Raw genomic sequence first — 20,877 nt, forward strand, 5'->3', positions numbered from 1 at the left:
AGGAAGCCTCCTCAAAGACTGAACTTATAATTGCTTAACTTCAACCAATGTATCTAGCAACCGTAATTGTAATTAGTTATTATTTAGTTGTTAAATGAATGTTATGTACTGTTTATCTAAAAGGGGAGGAATTGTTGTGTATGTACCTTTAAGGGAATAACTGGTCTCAGACTGCAGTACCGGCAGTGACCACCCCTGTATAAAAGGCCCTAGCAGGCTTCTGTAGTTTCAGTTTCCAGGTTGTCTCCATTCAGTAAAGACTTGTTATAATCAACTCCTGCAGTCCGTGTCTCAATTATACACGGACATAATACTTTCAAGGTCATTAGGATGATGCTTTAGTTTCCTACTGTTTTGCAGTGCATATATTTTTGAATGGTGGGAAAATTCATTTAAACTTGAACGCTGTACGCATGTGGAGAAAATGTGTTGGAGGTTTAGGAGAGAGCATACAGCAGATTTTAAAATTCAGGGTCAGCCAAGAACATGTGCACCAAACGAATGGACAATGCACGGTTCCAACAAGTGCAGCATTTAAACACTGTTTTAATGGTCTGCACAGTAACTACAGGTGTTAAAGAATATGGAGCAGTGGCAGGAGACTGGAGCACTGGAAGGGAGGTACAATAATTCACGCAATGTGCCAACTTATTACACAGCTCAACCTCGAGTAAAACAGCTCCCAACTTCTTAAACTCGCGTCCCTTTGCATCTGAACCCTTCACAGGTAGTGAACAAAACTAAACTGACTATAGTATTCAAAAGGGAACTATGCAATTCACTTAAATAATATAAAATGAGATGGGGAGTGACGTAAGAAAACTACTAGGCACTTGGTCTAAGCGTTAAACAAAGCTTTAATCAACTGTTTTACAACATGGAGGTCTAGTTGTGTCCTTCACTAGTTCCTGTTAAGAATGTCCTGCGCAAGCTGGGCCCGTGCCCGAGTATTTATACTCTCCCTGGACAGCGCCACCCGCAGGCCGCTCAGTTGGTTCATGTCAGGGAGAAACCAGGAAAATGGAAGAGTGCAAGGGTTTAATCCTTAGGTTACAGGAGGAGGGAGGCCCACACTTGCTCCACCGATTGCTCCGTTGTGTTAGGAGATGGACCACAGGCTGTGGCAAGTGTTCTCCCACCTCAAACACTACAGGTGTGTGCGACATGAAGCGGGATCCGGTCCAAGTCCAGAGTATGGTTACTTTAGTACAAAATAAAAATAAAAATAAAACACAATTTAACTAGAGAAAGAAAGACCTGTATTTACATAGTGCTCAGGATAGAATATCCTCAGGACGTCCCAATAAACTCACAGCTAATGAATTATTTTTGAAGTTTAGTCACCTCTTCTGATTCTCACCTGAGGCCATGTCCCAGCTCACGCCCTCTGCTCTTTGAACTCTGATCTACTGCGCCCACCTCCCTCTGCTTCATCAGTGGTGTGGCCTTCAACCACCCTCCCTAAACCGCTCTGCCTTGCTGCCTTCAAAAGCCTCAAGTCCGCTCCGATCGTATGTGCATTCAGTCACCCACTTCTCCCCCTCCCCACCCCATCCCACCACAGCTCTGGCCAGGTGTCAGATCTCCTCCCCACAGAATGTTGGTCCATTTAGACACGATACCAGGGAAGACAGGTTGTCCTGTGCAATCACTGGCAGAGAATAGAGGCTCTTTGGTTAAGGTTAGTAAAGGTATCTTGTGTGGGTACTTCCTGAACCCACCACAGACACTGGCCACGGAATTCTGTTCCTCACCTCTGCCATTTAAAGCCAATTGACCAGAAGGTGTATTTATTCTACAGCCTCCTCCTTACCTTCCTGAACATCATTGTGGCAAAAAACCACAGGTGACGGAGTGGCATCTAGCAGTGACCTGAAAAAGAGAAAACACCAAGTTGGTAAAGGACACTGATCCCAGGGGGTGACAGCAAGGAACAGTAAAGGTCACTGATCCCAGGGGGTGTCAGCGAGGAACAATAAAAGGTCATTGATCCCAGAGGGTGTCAGTGAGGAACAGTAAAGGTCATTGATCCCAGAGGGTGTCAGCGAGGAACAGTCAAGGTCATTGATCCCAGGGGGTGTCAGCGAGGAACAGTAAAGGTCATTGATCCCAGGGGGTGTCAGTGAGGAACAGTAAAGGTCATTGATCCCAGGGGGTGTCAGTGAGGAACAGTAAAGGTCATTGATCCCAGAGGACGTCAGCGAAGAACAGTAAAGGTCATTGATCCCAGGGGGTGTCAGTGAGGAACAGTAAAGGTCATTGATCCCAGGGGGTGTCAGTGAGGAACAATAAAGGTCATTGATCCCAGGGGGTGTCAGTGAGGAACAATAAAAGGTCATTGATCCCAGGGGGTGTCAGTGAGGAACAATAAAAGGTCATTGATCCCAGGGGGTGTCAGTGAGGAACAGTAAAGGTCATTGATCCCAGGGGGTGTCAGTGAGGAACAGTAAAGGTCATTGATCCCAGGGGGTGTCAGTGAGGAACAATAAAAGGTCATTGATCCCAGGGGGTGTCAGTGAGGAACAATAAAAGGTCATTGATCCCAGGGGGTGTCAGTGAGGAACAATAAAAGGTCATTGATCCCAGGGGGTGTCAGTGAGGAACAATAAAAGGTCACTGATCCCAGGGGGTGTCAGTGAGGAACAATAAAAGGTCACTGATCCCAGGGGGTGTCAGTGAGGAACAATAAAAGGTCACTGATCCCAGGGGGTGTCAGTGAGGAACAATAAAAGGTCATTGATCCCAGGGGGTGTCAGCGAAGAACAGTAAAGGTCATTGATCCCAGGGGGTGTCAGTGAGGAACAATAAAAGGTCACTGATCCCAGGGGGTGTCAGCGAGGAACAGTAAAGGTCATTGATCCCAGGGGGTGTCAGTGAGGAACAATAAAAGGTCACTGATCCCAGGGGGTGTCAGCGAAGAACAGTAAAAGGTCACTGATCCCAGGGGGTGTCAGCGAAGAACAGTAAAGGTCACTGATCCCAGGGGGTGTCAGTGAAGAACAGTAAAGGTCACTGATCCCAGGGGGTGTCAGCGAAGAACAGTAAAAGGTCACTGATCCCAGGGGGTGTCAGCGAAGAACAGTAAAGGTCACTGATCCCAGGGGGTGTCAGTGAGGAACAATAAAAGGTCATTGATCCCAGGGGGTGTCAGTGAAGAACAGTAAAGGTCACTGATCCCAGGGGGTGTCAGCGAAGAACAGTAAAGGTCATTGATCCCAGGGGGTGTCAGCGAGGAACAATAAAAGGTCATTGATCCCAGGGGGTGTCAGCGAAGAACAGTAAAGGTCATTGATCCCAGGGGGTGTCAGTGAGGAACAGTAAAGGTCATTGATCCCAGGGGGTGTCAGCGAAGAACAGTAAAGGTCATTGATCCCAGGGGGTGTCAGTGAGGAACAATAAAAGGTCATTGATCCCAGGGGGTGACAGCAAGGAACAGTAAAAGAGAGAAAAAAGTGTTTCAGAAACAGTGCAATGTACTTCCTTCCCTTCCCAACACACAGACCACAGCTCCTGCCAATTAGCGGGGTACACTGGTTTCAAGCTGTACCTGTACATTGTCCTGTCTAACAGCAGGGATCGGTGCTTGGGCCCCAGCTATTCACAATATATATCAATGATTTGGATGAGGGAACCAAATGTAATATTTCCAAGTTTGCTGACGACACAAAACTAGGTGGGATTGTGTGTTGCGAGGAGGATGCAAAGAGGCTTCAAGGCGATTTAGACAAGTTGAGCGAGTGGGCAAATACATGGCAGATGTAGTATAACGTGGATAAATGTGAAGTTATCCACTTCGGTAGGAAAAACAGAAAGGCAGAGTACTATTTAAATAGTGATAGATTGGGAAATGTTGATGAACAGAGAGACCTGGGTGTCCTTGTACACCAGTCACTGAAAGCAAACGTGCAGGTGCAGCAAGCAGTTAGGAAGGCAAATGGTACGTTGGCCTTCATTGCAAGAGGATTTGAGTACAGGAGCAAGGATATCTTACTACAGTTATACAGGGCCTTGGTGAGGCCACACCTGGAGTACTGTGTGCAGTTTTGGTCTCCTTACCAAAGAAAGGATATACTTGCCATAGAGGGAGTGCAGTGAAGGTTCACCAGACTAATTCTTGGTAGGACTGTCGTATGAGGAAAGATTGGGTCGACTAGGCCTGTATTCACTAGAGTTTAGAAGAATGAGAGGGGATCTCATTGAAATGTATAAAATTCTGCCAGGGCTAGACAGACTGGATGCAGGGAGGATGTTTCCCCTGGCTGGGGGGTCTAAAACGATGGGTCACAGTCTCAGGATACAGGGTAGGACATTTAGGACTGAGATGAGGAGAAACTTTTTCACTCAGAGGGTGGTGAACCTGTGGAATTCTCTACCACAGAAGGCTGTGGAGGCCAAGTCACTGAATATATTTGAGGAGATAGATAGATTTCTAGACACAAAAGGCATCAAGGAGTATGGGGAGAGAGCAGGAATATGGTATTGAGATAGAGGATCAGCCATGATCATATTGAATGGTGGAGCAGGCTCGAAGGGCCGAATGGCCTACTCCTGCTCCTATTTTTCTATCTTTCTATGTTTCCAAGTGGTGATTCAAGAACCGTTAAATTCTTACCTTAAACTCGCTAACTCTGCTGGCAGGTTGAAACTCTTCAGCTTGTTAAACTTTTTCACATGCGTCTCTCTGATGAACGACAGCCCCATTAGCTGCTTGAGATATCTTCACAACAGAGGAGAGAGGTGATCTTCATTAAATCCACTTCAGATCAGATCCTAATAAGAGCATCACCTCGCCCCCCACTTGGACATCACTTAGCCTGAATAACCCTTTTCAGGAACACATCAAATCAGATTAGATTTATAAAATTAAAGCACTTTCTAAGAAATTGTACATCTTGCAGATAGAACATTTAAAGACAGAGGACACAGCTGCTTGTATATCTGCTTTTAGGAGAGAGGGAACGTTGGGAGATAGAGCAATTAACACTGGTAAGTGGGGCATTTATCTACAACAGTTAGACTGCAGGTGGGTGGAGAGATTAGACTGTAGTATGGTAGGGGGGGTTCCATTTATATAACTTTCATAGTGGGTGGAGGGGCACTTGTGAAATGCGGGGGTGACAGCAGAGCGCCAGAATCAGGAAATTCAGCTGTGAACATGGAGAGGCCGGCTTCAGGAATCAGTCAGCTCGAAGAGTGGCAGAGGTTAACAGGGAATGTGCACCGAGGGTTGTCAGCCTGAGGTTAGGGAGGGCAAGCTGGAGAAATGCAGCAGAGCCATGATTCAGCTCTGCCAATCAGAAAAATTAGGAGAATGGAGTTCAGAAGTGATTTTTATGGGAAAGATGGACAGCAGTGCTCAGGACAAAATAAAAACTTCAACCAGCAAGATCTCGGATGTCCCATCGTGTTCCAGCAAATACAGCGTCAACACAAATGCAAAATACTGCAGATGCTGGAAATCTGAAATACTCAGCAAGTCAGTTCTGACAAAAGGTCATCGAGCTGAAATGTTAACTCTGTTTCGCTCTCCACAGATGCTGCCTGACCGGCTGAGTATTTCCACCATTTTCTGTAATTACAGCACCACTTGGTGGTGAGTTTTAGGAACTGCAGTGAACACACAAATAAGCAGATTAACAGCAGCTGACGTGTCATTGGGGGAGTCCCACTTAAATTAACCAGTCACAGAACGTTACATTCACAGCGCAGGCTACAGCTACAATACCATTACAGTGTAGTGACCACTCACTTTTTAAATACATAATTAGTCGATCTCCCATCACATTGCACACAGGGAATCAAGAGCCAAGTATATTTCTCAGGTAGAGCGGGATTAGTCGGCAGGAGATAAAGTGAGCAGAAGGGGGAGGTGGGTGGAAGAAAAAAAAACGAGAGAGGAATGGTGGGTGCGGGGGGGGGAGGGGGAGGGTAGCCTCTTGACTAATTCACTGAACAGTCATAACAATTAGTAACAGGCAGGAGATCAGGGTTAGTATTGAAAGCATAAAGTGGAAGAGGAGAAGGATTAGTTTGTCTTGGTTGAATCGGCATACAGTCCAGCTGTATATGGGATCCATTCCACAAGGGGCTGCTGGAGCGGAGTCAGTCACAACATTTAAAGGAATACGAGGGCAAATATTAAAGGGTTTGAGGTAAGGGCCGGTAAATAGGACTGGAGAAGAGCGCTCCAGTACCGGCACGGGTTGGGCTCAATGGCCTCCTTCTATGTAGGAATTTTTACAATAAGAGTATTTGATGGAGTTAATTAGTGAGGGAGCCAGAAACAATGTGTTCCATAATGAGCATTCTGAAGAATCACCACAAGGACTAATTTAAACATCACTTTCCTTTGGACAGTCAGATTGATTCTGGTAGTGCAGCAGACAAATAGTTACAACTTCCTATTTTCTGCAATCTCAGCTGTTTTAATATCAATCTCGCTTATTCAGTGGGTAGCACTCTTGCCTCAGAAATCAGAAAGTCATGGGCACAAGCAAGGTTTCCCCTAATTTGTTTTGGCTGCGCGGCCCAGTGTTTCGCACACGCACAAAATTTAACATTAGGAAAGCTGATCCCGGACTGCGCGGGACCGCCAGAGAACTGCACGTCCACATTGGGCACAAGTCCTCCTCCAGAGACAAGCAAATAAGCTAGGCCAATACTCCAGTGCAATACCAAGAGAGAGCTGCACTGTCGGAGGTGCAGTCTTTTGGATGCGACGTTAAACCGAGGCCCCGTCTGCCCTCTGGGGTGGATGTAAAAGATCCCAAGGCACTATTCAAAGAAGTGCAGGGGAGTTCTCCCCAGTGTCCTGGCCAATATTTGTTCCTCGTCGGGATCGTTTTCCAGTCGAAATCAATGGATAGTGATCAGAAGCAGGAACCAAACCAATTTTCACTCATCTGAACCTGGGGCACTTAAACCAATTGCTGCCCCCTTACTGTCTCTTAGCTGAAATCAACTGACTTGGCAGAAACTGGGGATTGACCCTGGCACCTTCCTGCTCTTCAAGTTTATCCAATGAACAAGTCTTGATTTTCACATCGGGGAGAATGCAGAGAAAGAACAAGCAGGACGGCATATTTGGAACATGGGGGGAGAAGGTGAGAGTTAAGGTCAGAGGAGCATCGACCACACTGAGATCAAGAATGAGGAATTCAACACATTCCTATAAATAGGCCGAGTTAGCCGAAATATATTGCAGAACTAATACGGAGTTGTACCTTCTGACTTCGCAATGCCCTTTCACAGCCTTTATATATTGCCCAGCATAGAGTCTATGAAACCCATCGGTGCCTCTCTGCAATGGTAACCTGCAGATTTGGACTCTGCTTTTACCTGCAGTTCTGCTCTGTTTCAGGTCATTGTGCCTGTATTTACACCAGTCTTTTTTAAAAAAAACCTGCTGGCCCCGCTCTTCTCATTCACGTACTCACTGACCTGCTGTGTATTTCCAACATCTCCCTGTTTTTATTTTGGATTCTCAACATTTGGTACTTTCACTCTTAATCTACTGCCTCCAGGGTTCAAGAAATGACCCGTAAACAGAGCTACTGAAACACTGAACCCTTGGCCAGTGTAGTGTTTGGGTCAATGAGTTAGTGGCATCAACCTTCAGCCTCTGGAATGTCAGACAGCAAATCAATCATTCAGAATTTTACATGAATTAACCCAGTAAACAAAATCCATCAGTTTGCCCTGCTGCAAACAACTATCTCCCGCACTTCTACCCCCACCCCTGCCCCTCCCTCCTGGAACCATGATAGTGTTCCCCTTGTCCTCACCTTTCACCCCACCAGCCTCCACATTCAACGGATCATCCTCTGCCATTTCCGCCACCTCCAGCATGATCCCACCACCAAACGCATCTTCCCCCACCTCCCCTTTCAGCATTCCGTAGGGACCGCTCCCTCTGCGACACCCTAGTCCACTCCTCTACCACCCCCAGCACCCCTTCCCCTTCGCCCGGCACCTTCCCGTGCAAGCGCAGGAGATGCAACACAAGCCCTTATACGTCCCCCCTTCCCACTGTCCAGGGCCCCAATCACCCCTTCCAGGTGAAACAGCGATTTACTTGTACTTCTTGCAATTTAGTATACTGTATTCGCTGCTCACGATGTGGTCTCCTCTACACTGGGGAGACCAAACGCGGATTGGGTGACCGCTTTGCGGAACACCTCCGTTCAGTCCGTAAGGGGGACCCCGAGCTTCCGGTCGCCTGTCACTTTAATTCACCGCCCCATTCCCACTCAGACCTCACCGTCCTCGGCCTCTTGCATTGTTCCACGGAAGCTCAGCGTAAGCTCGAGGAACAGCACCTCATCTTCCGATTAGGCACTTTACAGCCCTCTGGACTCAACATAGAGTTCAACTATTTCAGATCATAACCTCGGCCCCGATCACATATATATATATATTTTTTTATCCACACTTTGTTTGGCCTTTTTTCTTCTCTCCCACAGGGCAGCTGTCTTCCATTCTGCCAGCACAATTCACACTTCATCTAGAGCCATCCTTTGTTCCTTAACCTGTCCCATTACCACCTCCTCTTGCTTTGAATATCCCTTAATGTCTCTCAATGTCTCTTAATCTCTCCTGCTTTCTATCCTATCACTGACCTTCCTTTTTGTTCTTTCATCCCTTCTCAGAGGAAGGATGTTCTTGCCATGGAGAGAGTGCAGCGAAGATTCACCAGACTGATACCTGGGATGGCAGGAATGACATATGAGGAGAGATTGGAGAGATTGAGTCGATTGGGCTTATACTCGCTGGAGTTTAGAAGAATGAGAGAGGATCTCATTGAAACTTATAAAATTCTAACAGGACTAGACAGACTAGATGCAGGAAGGATGTTCCCGATGGCCGGGGAGTCTAAGGATAAGGGGTAAGCCATTTAGGACAGAGATGAGGAGGAATTTCTTCACCCAGAGAGTGGTGAACCTGTGGAATTCTCTACCACAGAAGGCAGTAGAGGCCAATTCATTAAATATATTTAAGAAGGAGTTAGATATATTTCTTAAGGCTAAAAGGATCAAGGGATATGGAGAGAAGGCAGGGACAGGGTACTGAATTTGGATGATCAGCCATGATCTCATTGAATGGCGGAGCAGGCTCGAGGGGCCGAATGGCCTACTCCTGCTCCTATCTTCTATGTTTCCCCTTTTCCCAGCCCCTAAACTTGCTTTCCACTTCCTACTTTTTTCCAGTTCTGACGAAAGGTCTTCGACCTGAAACGTTAACTCCATTTCTCTCTCCACGGAAGCTGCCTGGCCTGCTGAGTTTTTCCAGTGTTTTCTGTTGTTATATTGAATTAAAGTGTGTGGTGTTATAAAACTGGGACTGGCTCCGAACTCGGAGATTGCAGCAGGAGGGGGAGAGTGGGGACGGAGCTCGCAGGGAGACCTGTATCTGTGGAGCAGGGGGGTGGGCTCAGGGAGACCTGTATCTGTGGAGCAGGGGGGTAGGCTCAGGGAGACCTGTATCTGTGGAGCAGGGGGGTGGGCTCAGGGAGACCTGTATCTGTGGAGCAGGGGGGTGGGCTCAGGGAGACCTGTATCTGTGGAGCAGGGGGGTGGGCTCAGGGAGACCTGTATCTGTGGAGCAGGGGGGTAGGCTCAGGGAGACCTGTATCTGTGGAGCAGGGGGGTGGGCTCAGGGAGACCTGTATCTGTGGAGCAGGGGGGTGGGCTCAGGGAGACCTGTATCTGTGGAGCAGGAGGTGGGCTCAGGGAGACCTGTATCTGTGGAGCAGGAGGGTGGGCTCAGGGAGACCTGTATCTGTGGAGCAGGGGGGTGGGCTCAGGGAGACCTGTATCTGTGGAGCAGGGGGGTGGGCTCAGGGAGACCTGTATCTGTGGAGCAGGGGGGTGGGCTCAGGGAGACCTGTATCTGTGGAGCAGGAGGTGGGTTCAGGGAGACCGGTATCTGTGGAGCAGGAGGGTGGGCTCAGGGAGACCTGTATCTGTGGAGCAGGGGGGTGGGCTCAGGGGGACCTGTATCTGTGGAGCAGGGGAGTGGGCTCAGGGAGACCTGTATCTGTGGAGCAGGAGGTGGGCTCAGGGAGACCTGTATCTGTGGAGCAGGGGGGTGGGCTCAGGGAGACCTGTATCTGTGGAGCAGGGGGGTGGGCTCAGGGAGACCTGTATCTGTGGAGCAGGGGGGTGGGCTCAGGGAGACCTGTATCTGTGGAGCAGGGGGGTGGGCTCAGGGAGACCTGTATCTGTGGAGCAGGAGGGTGGGCTCAGGGAGACCTGTATCTGTGGAGCAGGGAGGTGGGCTCAGGGAGACCTGTATCTGTGGAGCAGGGGAGTGGGCTCAGGGAGACCTGTATCTGTGGAGCAGGAGGGTGGGCTCAGGGAGACCTGTATCTGTGGAGCAGGGGGGTGGGCTCAGGGAGACCTGTATCTGTGGAGCAGGGGGGTGGGCTCAGGGAGACCTGTATCTGTGGAGCAGGAGGGTGGGCTCAGGGAGACCTGTATCTGTGGAGCAGGGGGGTGGGCTCAGGGAGACCTGTATCTGTGGAGCAGGAGGTGGGCTCAGGGAGACCTGTATCTGTGGAGCAGTGGGGTGGGCTCAGGGAGACCTGTATCTGTGGAGCAGGAGGTGGGCTCAGGGAGACCTGTATCTGTGGAGCAGGGGGGTGGGCTCAGGGAGACCTGTATCTGTGGAGCAGGGGGGTGGGCTCAGGGAGACCTGTATCTGTGGAGCAGGGGGGTGGGCTCAGGGAGACCTGTATCTGTGGAGCAGGAGGTGGGCTCAGGGAGACCTGTATCTGTGGAGCAGGAGGGTGGGCTCAGGGAGACCTGTATCTGTGGAGCAGGGGGGTGGGCTCAGGGAGACCTGTATCTGTGGAGCAGGAGGGTGGGCTCAGGGAGACCTGTATCTGTGGAGCAGGGGGGTGGGCTCAGGGAGACCTGTATCTGTGGAACAGGGGGGTGGGCTCAGGGAGACCTGTATCTGTGGAGCAGGAGGGTGGGCTCAGGGAGACCTGTATCTGTGGAGCAGGAGGGTGGGCTCAGGGAGACCTGTATCTGTGGAGCAGGGGGGTGGGCTCAGGGAGACCTGTATCTGTGGAGCAGGGGGGTGGGCTCAGGGAGACCTGTATCTGTGGAGCAGGGAGGTGGGCTCAGGGAGACCTGTATCTGTGGAGCAGGGGGGTGGGCTCAGGGAGACCTGTATCTGTGGAGCAGGAGGGTGGGCTCAGGGAGACCTGTATCTGTGGAGCAGGGGGGTGGGCTCAGGGAGACCTGTATCTGTGGAGCAGGGGGGTGGGCTCAGGGAGACCTGTATCTGTGGAGCAGGAGGTGGGCTCAGGGAGACCTGTATCTGTGGAGCAGGGGGGGTGGGCTCAGGGGGACCTGTATCTGTGGAGCAGGGGGGTGGGCTCAGGGAGACCTGTATCTGTGGAGCAGGGGGGTGGGCTCAGGGAGACCTGTATCTGTGGAGCAGGGGGGTGGGCTCAGGGAGACCTGTATCTGTGGAGCAGGGGGGTGGGCTCAGGGAGACCTGTATCTGTGGAGCAGGGGGGTGGGCTCAGGGAGACCTGTATCTGTGGAGCAGGAGGTGGGCTCAGGGAGACCTGTATCTGTGGAGCAGGGGGGTGGGCTCAGGGAGACCTGTATCTGTGGAGCAGGAGGTGGGCTCAGGGAGACCTGTATCTGTGGAGCAGGGGGGTGGGCTCAGGGAGACCTGTATCTGTGGAGCAGGAGGGTGGGCTCAGGGAGACCTGTATCTGTGGAGCAGGGGGGTGGGCTCAGGGAGACCTGTATCTGTGGAGCAGGAGGTGGGCTCAGGGAGACCTGTATCTGTGGAGCAGGGGGGTGGGCTCAGGGAGACCTGTATCTGTGGAGCAGGAGGTGGGCTCAGGGAGACCTGTATCTGTGGAGCAGGAGGTGGGCTCAGGGAGACCTGTATCTGTGGAGCAGGGGGGGTGGGCTCAGGGAGACCTGTATCTGTGGAGCAGGGGGGTGGGCTCAGGGAGACCTGTATCTGTGGAGCAGGAGGTGGGCTCAGGGAGACCTGTATCTGTGGAGCAGGGGGGTGGGCTCAGGGAGACCTGTATCTGTGGAGCAGGGGGGTAGGCTCAGGGAGACCTGTATCTGTGGAGTGTGGGCAGCGGGTGGGGGCGCAGAGTGACACCTCATGGGGGAACTTGTATCTGTGGAGCAGCGGAAGGGGCTGTTGGAGCTCTAAATCAGAGCTGAGTGCAGCAGTGTCAGGGGAGGGGAAGACCTGTACCTGACAGCAGCGAGTGGAAGCAGGTCTAGATGAGGACAGCAGCTTGTATGAGTACATTTAATACCAGCACCCCAGACTAATCCACCCAGACAGGGTAGCAAAGCCAATGTCTGGGTTTGAAGCATAAGGTGCACTGCTTAGCCTCATGATGAGAGAGAGGGTGCCTGCCTTGATTTTTGCTGTAGGACTGGCCAATTCAACAGCCCATTCTTGATCACCACTCCACCCCACCTCATGCAGATTCTTGCCACTGTACCTGTCCATGGTCTCAAACAGCCACTTTGGTTCTTTGTTGAAGGGCATGACCATTCCGTGGAATCGAGACATCTTCACAGCGATCTCTGCGGAAAAATCCGGAAACCCCAACTCTTCAGTCAGCAGCCGACGGCTCTGGACAGACACATTCGGAGGAGGACGCTAGTTAAACATTTGCTGTCTTTTAGCCTGTCCTTAACAAAGGAGCTCTACTCCACAACCCAACACCTCGCCATTCCTCTGGGATATTAGAGTCTAAACTCGGGGCGCAGGGACTCATGGGGGAGGGGCAAGGTGCAGGAGAATTTGGGCTTCAACCTCCCACCAGACCACCATCAGCGATAGGCAGCTGCTGGTGCTGAATCCATGCCACCAGACCCAGAATACCCCGGGTCCTGCTGCTCCAGGACCAGCCCCCACTGTCCTGCACAGGCGCACTCCCAGTTGGTGACAGCATGAATCGTAATCCAGCAGAGAGAGAACCGACCTCTCGCATTCCTGTGCCAAGATAATTAATGCATTTCAATTTTATTCCATTATCTTTATTTCAGCACTTCCAGCAGGACTGGCTGCCTTCTGATAAACTAAGGTCCCCGCGAATGTATTTTATGAGCCCCGTGCAGTCACTCCAAGTGTAACCAGCAGCTGGCTGGGTAAATTCACCAAGTTATAGATCCTTGGTCTGGCCACGTTAGCTCATCTCAATCAGAGAAGCAGAAATGGTGCACCAATTGGTATCTAAACCACTGGGCTCGGGAAGGGAGGGAAATCTGTCAGGCTCCCGCTCCGAATCGCTGTCCAATGACTGAAAAGTGTACGAGTGTGGACATCAGTTGAGGATGGGATTGAGCTCGACAGAGATGACTTGCTCCACAGTCGAGTAGCCTGCTGATGCTCATTATCCTGGGACACCTGATCAGAGGTACCAGAGGTTGGTCTGGGCCCAATAATCCATAGCCCAGCAACAGTTTGTGGCTTCAGGAAAAGAGGAGAAAATGAGAATGGGGGGAGAGATGGGGATGGTGAGGCGGGAGAAAGGGTAAAGGAGTTCTGGAAAATAAAGATGCTGTCTACATGATAAAATGTGGGACAAACCTCTCGGGTCTACAGAGTGAGGATAGCTGGCTATTAATGTCCCTGACATCACTCACAAGTGACAATGATTTACAACAAATTGTGAAGAAATTAACCTGGACATAGAGGGAGTGCCCTTTAGAGGATACGGCACTACATAAAGATGGAGTGACAAAGGAGCAAGTAACTTGCGACTCACATTGCCTGTACCCTCCACTGGAAATATTTTATGAGACGGGATCGTCAACATAACACACCGCTTCGACCCGCCATCTGGCGGAGTTCCCAATCCCAGCTGTGCTGCAAGGTGCCAGATGGACACAGTGCGAGACAGACCCAATCGCCCACCAGCCACTGACCACCATCAAGAGTGGCGAGGAAAGCCGACTAGCTCCACCCGGACTGGAGCATGGCCCGGTGTGCTGAAACTGACAAGGCGAGAAAATTGGTTGCAGGAGGGGCACGAGAAAGAAAACTGAGCAGGCTGCAAAGAAAAACACGGCTAAATAAATTCCATATTTGGCCACTTAGTACGACCGGTCTCCCAGCCCAGTGGCAGCCACGGCCTCCCAGCCCAGTGGCAGCCACGGCCTCCCAGCCCAGTGGCAGCCACGGCCTCCCAGCCCAGTGGCAGCCACGGCCTCCCAGCCCAGTGGCAGCCACGGCCTCCCAGCCCAGTGGCAGCCACGGCCTCCCAGCCCAGTGACAGCCACGGTCTCCCAGCCCAATGCACCAATCCAATGGCACCCAGTGGTTGGCCAAAGCCTTTCATGTGCAAGGACATTCCAACAAGTGGATTAATGATTGTACATGGATGCTGTACATTTGTTGAGAAATAGTCTTGAAGCAATTCGAGACGAAGCCCAATATGTGACACAGGAGAGAAACATGTTCATACTGGAATGTACTGCTCCAGACGTCCCTGTGGAAACACTCCATATAATCTTGGTCCCAAGGTACGTTCTGCCAAAACAGCAAACATCACACTCTCCAATACCAAGGAATCCACACCCTACAAAAAAAGGACAAAAAACAAGTTTATGGTCACGCCAATAGCAAAAATCCCATCCGATACAATAACCATTTGGTAATAAATTCTGGTAATGGCTTTTCAAAACAGGGCAAAAGTCACTCTGGATAAAAGGTCGTCAATTTTAGCCACATCTGATCCAAGTTGCGTGGCAGGGGCATTCAAACATTCAGTTTCAGCAGTCCAAGGCTCCGGGAAAGAAAACAAAAAAAAATCAACCAGGGCTCCCATTTCCGATCAGTGGTCAGTGACTGTACCGAGAAATACATATGGATGGATGTCAGGTGAGAACGGGGCTCCACTGTGTGAGTGAGGCCTGTTTGCAGAGCCCTTCAATATGAAGAATGGCCACATGGGCAAGCTACTTGGTGACTGTGGAACCTGTATTCCAACAGGGGACTGTAGCTTCAGGATGGGTGAATTTATGTTCGAGGTAAGGAACCTCAGAACTGGGCAATTAATATAAAATGTTCCTCTACACCGCCCCATCAAACACTCCCAGGGCAGGTACAACACAGGTTAGATCGAGTAAAGCTCCAAGCAAATCAGCAAAGATGGTTTTCATTCATTGTTCATGACCAGCTATTCTGGCTGAATTAATGGGAGATGTGCGGTTTCCCCACGGGAGTGGATCCAAATTGGAAACCGCAGTGATTGACAGCTCAGCAGACCAATCCCCGACATCAGTCTTAACAAAGAATTGGACTGTGAACGCAAGATGCCTGCAACAGGAAAAACAGGACCAGCTAGCTGCGGAATAGCTAGCTTGAATGTGTACTTACACTTAGAGGATTATATGGGTGTGTATTATTTTTAATTAGAGGGAGGGGGGCTGGGATTGGCTTGGTGGGAAAGGGGGACGGAGCAGAAGCAACTGTGCATATAGTCTGCCTTGGTGACAAAGAAATCCATGGGCTTCTCACACTTGGAGGGGAGGGTGGAGGAGGTTTAAGGAGGGGGTTGGTGGTGCAGAAAAATAGCTGGAGGAATGTAGGAAATTGGCTGATGTCACTCCGAAAACTGTAATCTGTTCATTCACGTATTTACTATAAAAACGCCAGTGTGTTGCTTTGCAGTTGTGTGTTGTCTCAATAGTGTGTGGCACGTGACTTTGCAGTCGCCAGTATACACAGTTCTGTGTTACAATCCGCAGGACGTGCTATTGTTTAATGAGGCATTGGACAGTAAAAGGGGTGACTGGATCATAGGGGACATTAGGTCTGTTCACAGGAGTGACGGACGACACGAATACAGAGAGAATATCTCGTGCTAAGCCCAAACACCAAGATGTCCCAACTTCAGAAGAACATCCTGTTCTTCTCTGGTGCAACATCTAGAAACAGGCATATCCTACTTATAGCGGGGGAGTGGGACGAACGGGAATGCTCTTTGGAAGAGCCGGCGTAGACTCCATGGACCGAATGGCTTCCTTCTGTGCTGTACTATTCTATGATCCACAGACTGCAAGCCAGATTGCCAATTGTCTGGCGTTGTGCTGTAGCATGGAGTTTACTCGGAATGGAGTGGAGACTGCCCCCAACTCAATTCAGTTAGGGACCGTCCCAGCAGCAAACAGAAGGCTTTCACTGCAGCCAGGTGCTGCCATGAGCACCCACACTGGGGGCGTTTTCCAAACCAGTAGCCAGAAATAAACAGGGACTGCCAAAAACAGAGTGTTCAGTTCTGCAGCATCAACAGGCTCATACTCCTTCACAAGTCCCTGAATTTTAGCCCACATTGAAATTACAAATCTGCAAATTCAGGGTCTAAAAATAAACAAAATAATTTGCCTCTGTCCTAAGGGGAGATGAATATCCAAGATATCCAGTCTTCAGCCCTGTTAGATCAGGTGTACATGTGCACAAGGGCAGGATCAATCACAGCTGTGATGCCCCCACGGTCAAGCAGTTTGCAGACACTCGCCATCTAGGCTTGGGTGAGGTCACAGAGGGGTGAGAATCTGTGGAAGCATAATCCAGCAAGTGTCAGCACATTCAGAAGAGGAGGGTGGCGGGGTGGGGGGCAGTGAAGAAAGACAATTGGAGATTCTTTAAAAGAAAAAGCGACTTTTCTAATGGAAAAATTGCCCAGCAAGATCAGAGTTTAAAAGCTGCAAAGGAGTTTTCAAAAGCTCGGGGTTTTTTTTGCAGTCCAGAATCAGTCAGCAGCACTTACCTGTAGGATAGCTCCATAAACTCGCAGCAGAACCTGGCCAGGTTCATCCCCCACACTCAGTACATGGTCCGGCAATGAGCAGAGGTACAACAGGTTACTGAGGCCACCACTAGAGAGATAAGACAAGACAAGAGAGAGAGAGACACGGCAGAGAGAGACACGAGAGAGAGAGAGACAAGACAGAGAGAGAGAGCGCGAGAGACAAGACAGAGAGAGAGACACGACAGAGAGCGAGAGACAAGACAGAGAGAGAGCGCGAGAGACAAGACAGAGAGAGCGAGCGAGACAAGACAGAGAGAGAGAGCGAGAGAAAGAGCGAGCGAGACAAGACAGAGACAGAGAGAGGGAGAGAGAGACAAGACAGAGACAAGACAGAGAGAGAGAGACAAGACAGAGAGAGAGCGAGAGACAAGACAGAGAGAGAGAGACAAGACAGAGAGAGAGACAGACAAGAGAGACAGACAGACAAGAGAGAGAGAGAAGACAGAGAGAGAGAGACAAGACAGAGAGAGAGACAAGACAGAGAGAGAGAGAGAGATAGAGATACAGACAGACAAGACAGAGAGAGAGAGACAAGACAGAGAGACAAGACAGAGAGAGAGAGACAGACAAGACAGAGAGAGAGAGACAAGACAGAGAGAGAGAGACAAGACAGAGAGACAAGACAGAGAGAGACAAGACAGAAAGAGAGAAACGAGAGAGACAGACAAGACAGAGAGAGACAAGACAAGACAGAGAGAGAGAGACAAGACAGAGAGACAAGACAAGACAGAGAGACAGACAAGACAGAGAGAGAGAGACAAGACAGAGAGACAAGACAAGACAGAGAGAGAGACAAGACAGAGAGAGAGAGATAGAGAGACAGACAGACAAGACAGAGAGAGAGAGACAAGACAGAGAGAGAGAGACAAGACAGAGAGAGAGAGACAGACAGACAGACAAGACAGAGAGACAGAGAGAGAGACAGAGAGAGAGAGAGAGAGAGAGAGAGAGGGTTAGCCATTTGGGGCAGATTTTCAGAAGTCTCCAACATTTCACTTTTCACACTCTTTCTAAGCAGCAGCTAATTTACTCGTTCCCGGGTACGGGGGCATGGTGGTTATGTTACTGGACTAGTAATCCGGAAACGCGAGTTCAAACCCCACCATGGTAGTTTGAGAATTTGAATACAGTTAATTACATAAATCTGGAATAAAAATCTAGCATTGGTAATGTTGACCATGAGTTAAACACCCAATGGCATGTATTGTAGATACAACAAAAGTACAATAATGAAACTGGACGGACCCCTAGGCATCGGATTCAGACACGACAAAGGCCCACCCAGCCCAGAGGCCTGGCACCCAGCCCAGAGACCTTGCACCCAGCCCACCCAGCCCAGAGACCTTGCACCCAGCCCAGAGACCTTGCAGAGTCTTTCTAACATCTGGGGACTTGAGAGCTGGGCCAAAATTGGGAGAGCTGTGCCATAGACTAAACTAGTCAAGCCTGACCGGTTATACTCACAGAATCATACCTATTAGCCAACATCAAAGACTCCTCCATCACTGTCCCGCCAGCAGGACAGACCCAGATGTATAGTCGGGAGGGAGTGGCATTGGGAGTCCTCAACATTGACTCCGGACCCCATGGTATCATGGCATCAGGTCAAACATGGGCAAGGAAACCTGCTGATTACCATATTGAACACCACTTGGTGGGTAGCAATGTACTCTGGGTGGGGTACTTCAACATCCATCACCAAGAGTGGCTCGGGTAGCACCACTACTGATCGAGACCTGAAGGACATAGCTGCCAGACTGGGGGTGAGAGGACGAACACGAGAGGAAAATCTATTGTCCACGACAATATTGGAGGGTGTCTATGCTCCACTCTGCTGTGTGAATGGTGGTGGACGATTAATCAACTAAAGGGAGGAGGCTCCATGAACATCCTCATCCTCAACGATGGCGGTGCCCAGCACGCGAGTGCAAAAGACAAGGCTGAAGCATTCACAACCATCTGCAGCCAGCAGGGCCAAGTGGATGATCCACGTCAGTCTCCTCGAGGTTATAGAGTGAATCGAATTGACTGAAGACCATATATCAAAACAAGAAACGGTTGAGCACACTGGATACAGCAAAGGCCCCAACAACCTCCCGGCTGTAGTGCTGAAGACCTGTGCTCCAGAACTAGTCGCGCCTCTGGCCAAGCAGTTACAGCACTGGCAATTTTCCATTGTCGGGTAGATGCCAAAGTTGGACAAATCCAATCCGACCAATTACCACACCATCAGTCTACTCTCAATCATCAGCAAAGTGATGGAAGGTGTTGTTAACAGTGCTATCAAGCGGTACTTGCTCACCGATGCTCAATTTAGGTTCTGCCAGGTGCACTCGGCTCCAGGCCTCATTACAGCCTTGGTCCAAACATGGACAAAAGAGCTGAATTCCAGGTGAGGTGAGATTGACTGCCCTTGACATCAAGGCAGCATTTGACAGAGTGTGGCATCAAGGAGCCCTAGTAAAATTGAACTCAATGGGGATCAGTTTTGGTCGCCTTACCTGAGGAAGGACGTTCTTGCCATGGAAGGAGTGCAGCGAAGATTCACCAGGCTGATACCTGAGATGGCAGGAATGACGTAGGAGGAGAGATTGTGTCGATTGGGCTTATACTCACTGGAGTTTAGAAGATTGAGAGGGGATCTCATCGAAACCTATAAAAGTCAGGCCTGGAGAGACTAGATGCAGGAAGGATGTTTCTGATGGCCGGGGAGTCCAGAACCAGGGGTCATAGTCTAAGGATAAGGGGTAAGCCATTTAGGACTGAAATGAGGAGGAATTTCTTCACCCAGAGAGTGGTGAACCTGTGGAATTCTCTGCCACAGAGGGCGGTGGAGGCCAGTTCATTAAATATATTCAAGAAAGAGTTGGCTATATTTCTTAAGGCTAAAGGGATCAAGGGATATGGGGAGAAGGCAGGGACAGGGTACTGAATTTGGATGATCAGCCATGATCTCATTGAATGGTGGAGCAGGCTCGAAGGGCCGAATGGCCTACTCCTGCTCCTGTCTTCTATGTTTCTATGTTTCCACTGGCTGGAGTCGTACCTAGCACAAAGGAAGATGGAGGCCAATCATCTCAGCCCCAGGACATCGTTGCAGGAGTTCCTCAGTGCAGTGTCCTAAGCCCAACCATCTTCAGCTTTATCAATGAAATTCCCTCCCCTCCATCAGAAGGTCAGAAGTGGGGATGTCCACTGATGATTGCTGTGTTCAGTTCCATTCGCAATTCCTCAGATAATGAAGTAGTCAGTGTCCGCATGCAACAAGACCTGGACAACATTCAGGCTTGGGCTGATAAGTGGCATGTGCGCCACACAAGTGTCAGGCAATGACCATCTCCAACAAGAGAGTCTAACCACCTCCCCTTGACATTCAATGGCATTACCATCATCAAATCCCTCACCATCAACCAGAAACTTAACTGGACCAGCCACATAAATACTGTGGCTACAAGAGCAGATCAGAGATTGGGTATTCTGCAGCGAGTGACTCATCTCCTGACCAACGTTTCCTTTAAGCTGCACGGCTGTGAGAAAACGGCTCACCACCACCACCTTCGAGGCCAACTAGGGTTGGGCAATAAATGCTGGGCTTGCCACGATACCCACATCCCGTGACTGAATAATGTTTTTAAAACATTGCAAAAAAAAATGCCTACAACGGTCGGATGACTCCATCGTTAAGCATATTGGCTAGTGTACAACTGAGCTATACAAACCAGAAGGTCCCATGGTCAATCCCAGGTCTTTGTTGACATAACTAATGTCTCCTGGTATGGCAATTGGAGAGCTACCATTGGCCTTCATGTCTTAGGAATAGGGGGGGGGGGGGGGAAGAAAGAGGTGAAAAGTCAGCCACTGTTCCCACTCCTAACCCCTATCCAGTATTTCCTGCTGTAGAATGGATGTGTGTGCATGCCTGGCAACATCAGCGATGAGGCTCTCTGCGGTAGAATTGCCTGCAGTTAGACTTCCTGGCCTTGTCCATAAAAAGTACAGCCGTTTAGGTAATGTAGCAAAGGGCTGCTGGTGCCCATGGATTGTATCCCAGCAGAAATCTGTGC

General features: G+C 50.0%; 1 protein-coding gene across 2 annotated transcripts in view; it reads right to left on the minus strand.

Annotated features, from left to right (window-relative positions):
• The window catches only part of chkb (choline kinase beta), a 56,826-nt gene that overhangs the window by 21,002 nt on the left and 14,947 nt on the right, over positions 1 to 20,877 (minus strand). Inside the window, exons 2-7 of one of the 2 annotated variants that reach the window (XM_086010541.1) lie at positions 16,772 to 16,880; positions 14,465 to 14,578; positions 12,494 to 12,627; positions 4,613 to 4,717; positions 1,814 to 1,872; positions 855 to 1,201 (exon numbers count right to left, since the gene is read on the minus strand). In XM_086010541.1, the coding sequence (XP_085866667.1) occupies positions 1,002 to 1,201; positions 1,814 to 1,872; positions 4,613 to 4,717; positions 12,494 to 12,627; positions 14,465 to 14,578; positions 16,772 to 16,880 (721 nt within the window). In that variant the 3' untranslated portion in view covers positions 855 to 1,001. Of the gene's footprint in view, positions 1 to 854; positions 1,202 to 1,813; positions 1,873 to 4,612; positions 4,718 to 12,493; positions 12,628 to 14,464; positions 14,579 to 16,771; positions 16,881 to 20,877 lie in introns of those variants that run through there. The other variant, XM_086010540.1, reaches the window with a different exon arrangement.

This window comes from Somniosus microcephalus, chromosome 17 (assembly GCF_052327205.1).
Source record: "Somniosus microcephalus isolate GS21.2 chromosome 17, FLI_Smic_1.0, whole genome shotgun sequence".
In the NCBI taxonomy this organism is placed as follows: Eukaryota; Metazoa; Chordata; class Chondrichthyes; order Squaliformes; family Somniosidae; genus Somniosus; species Somniosus microcephalus.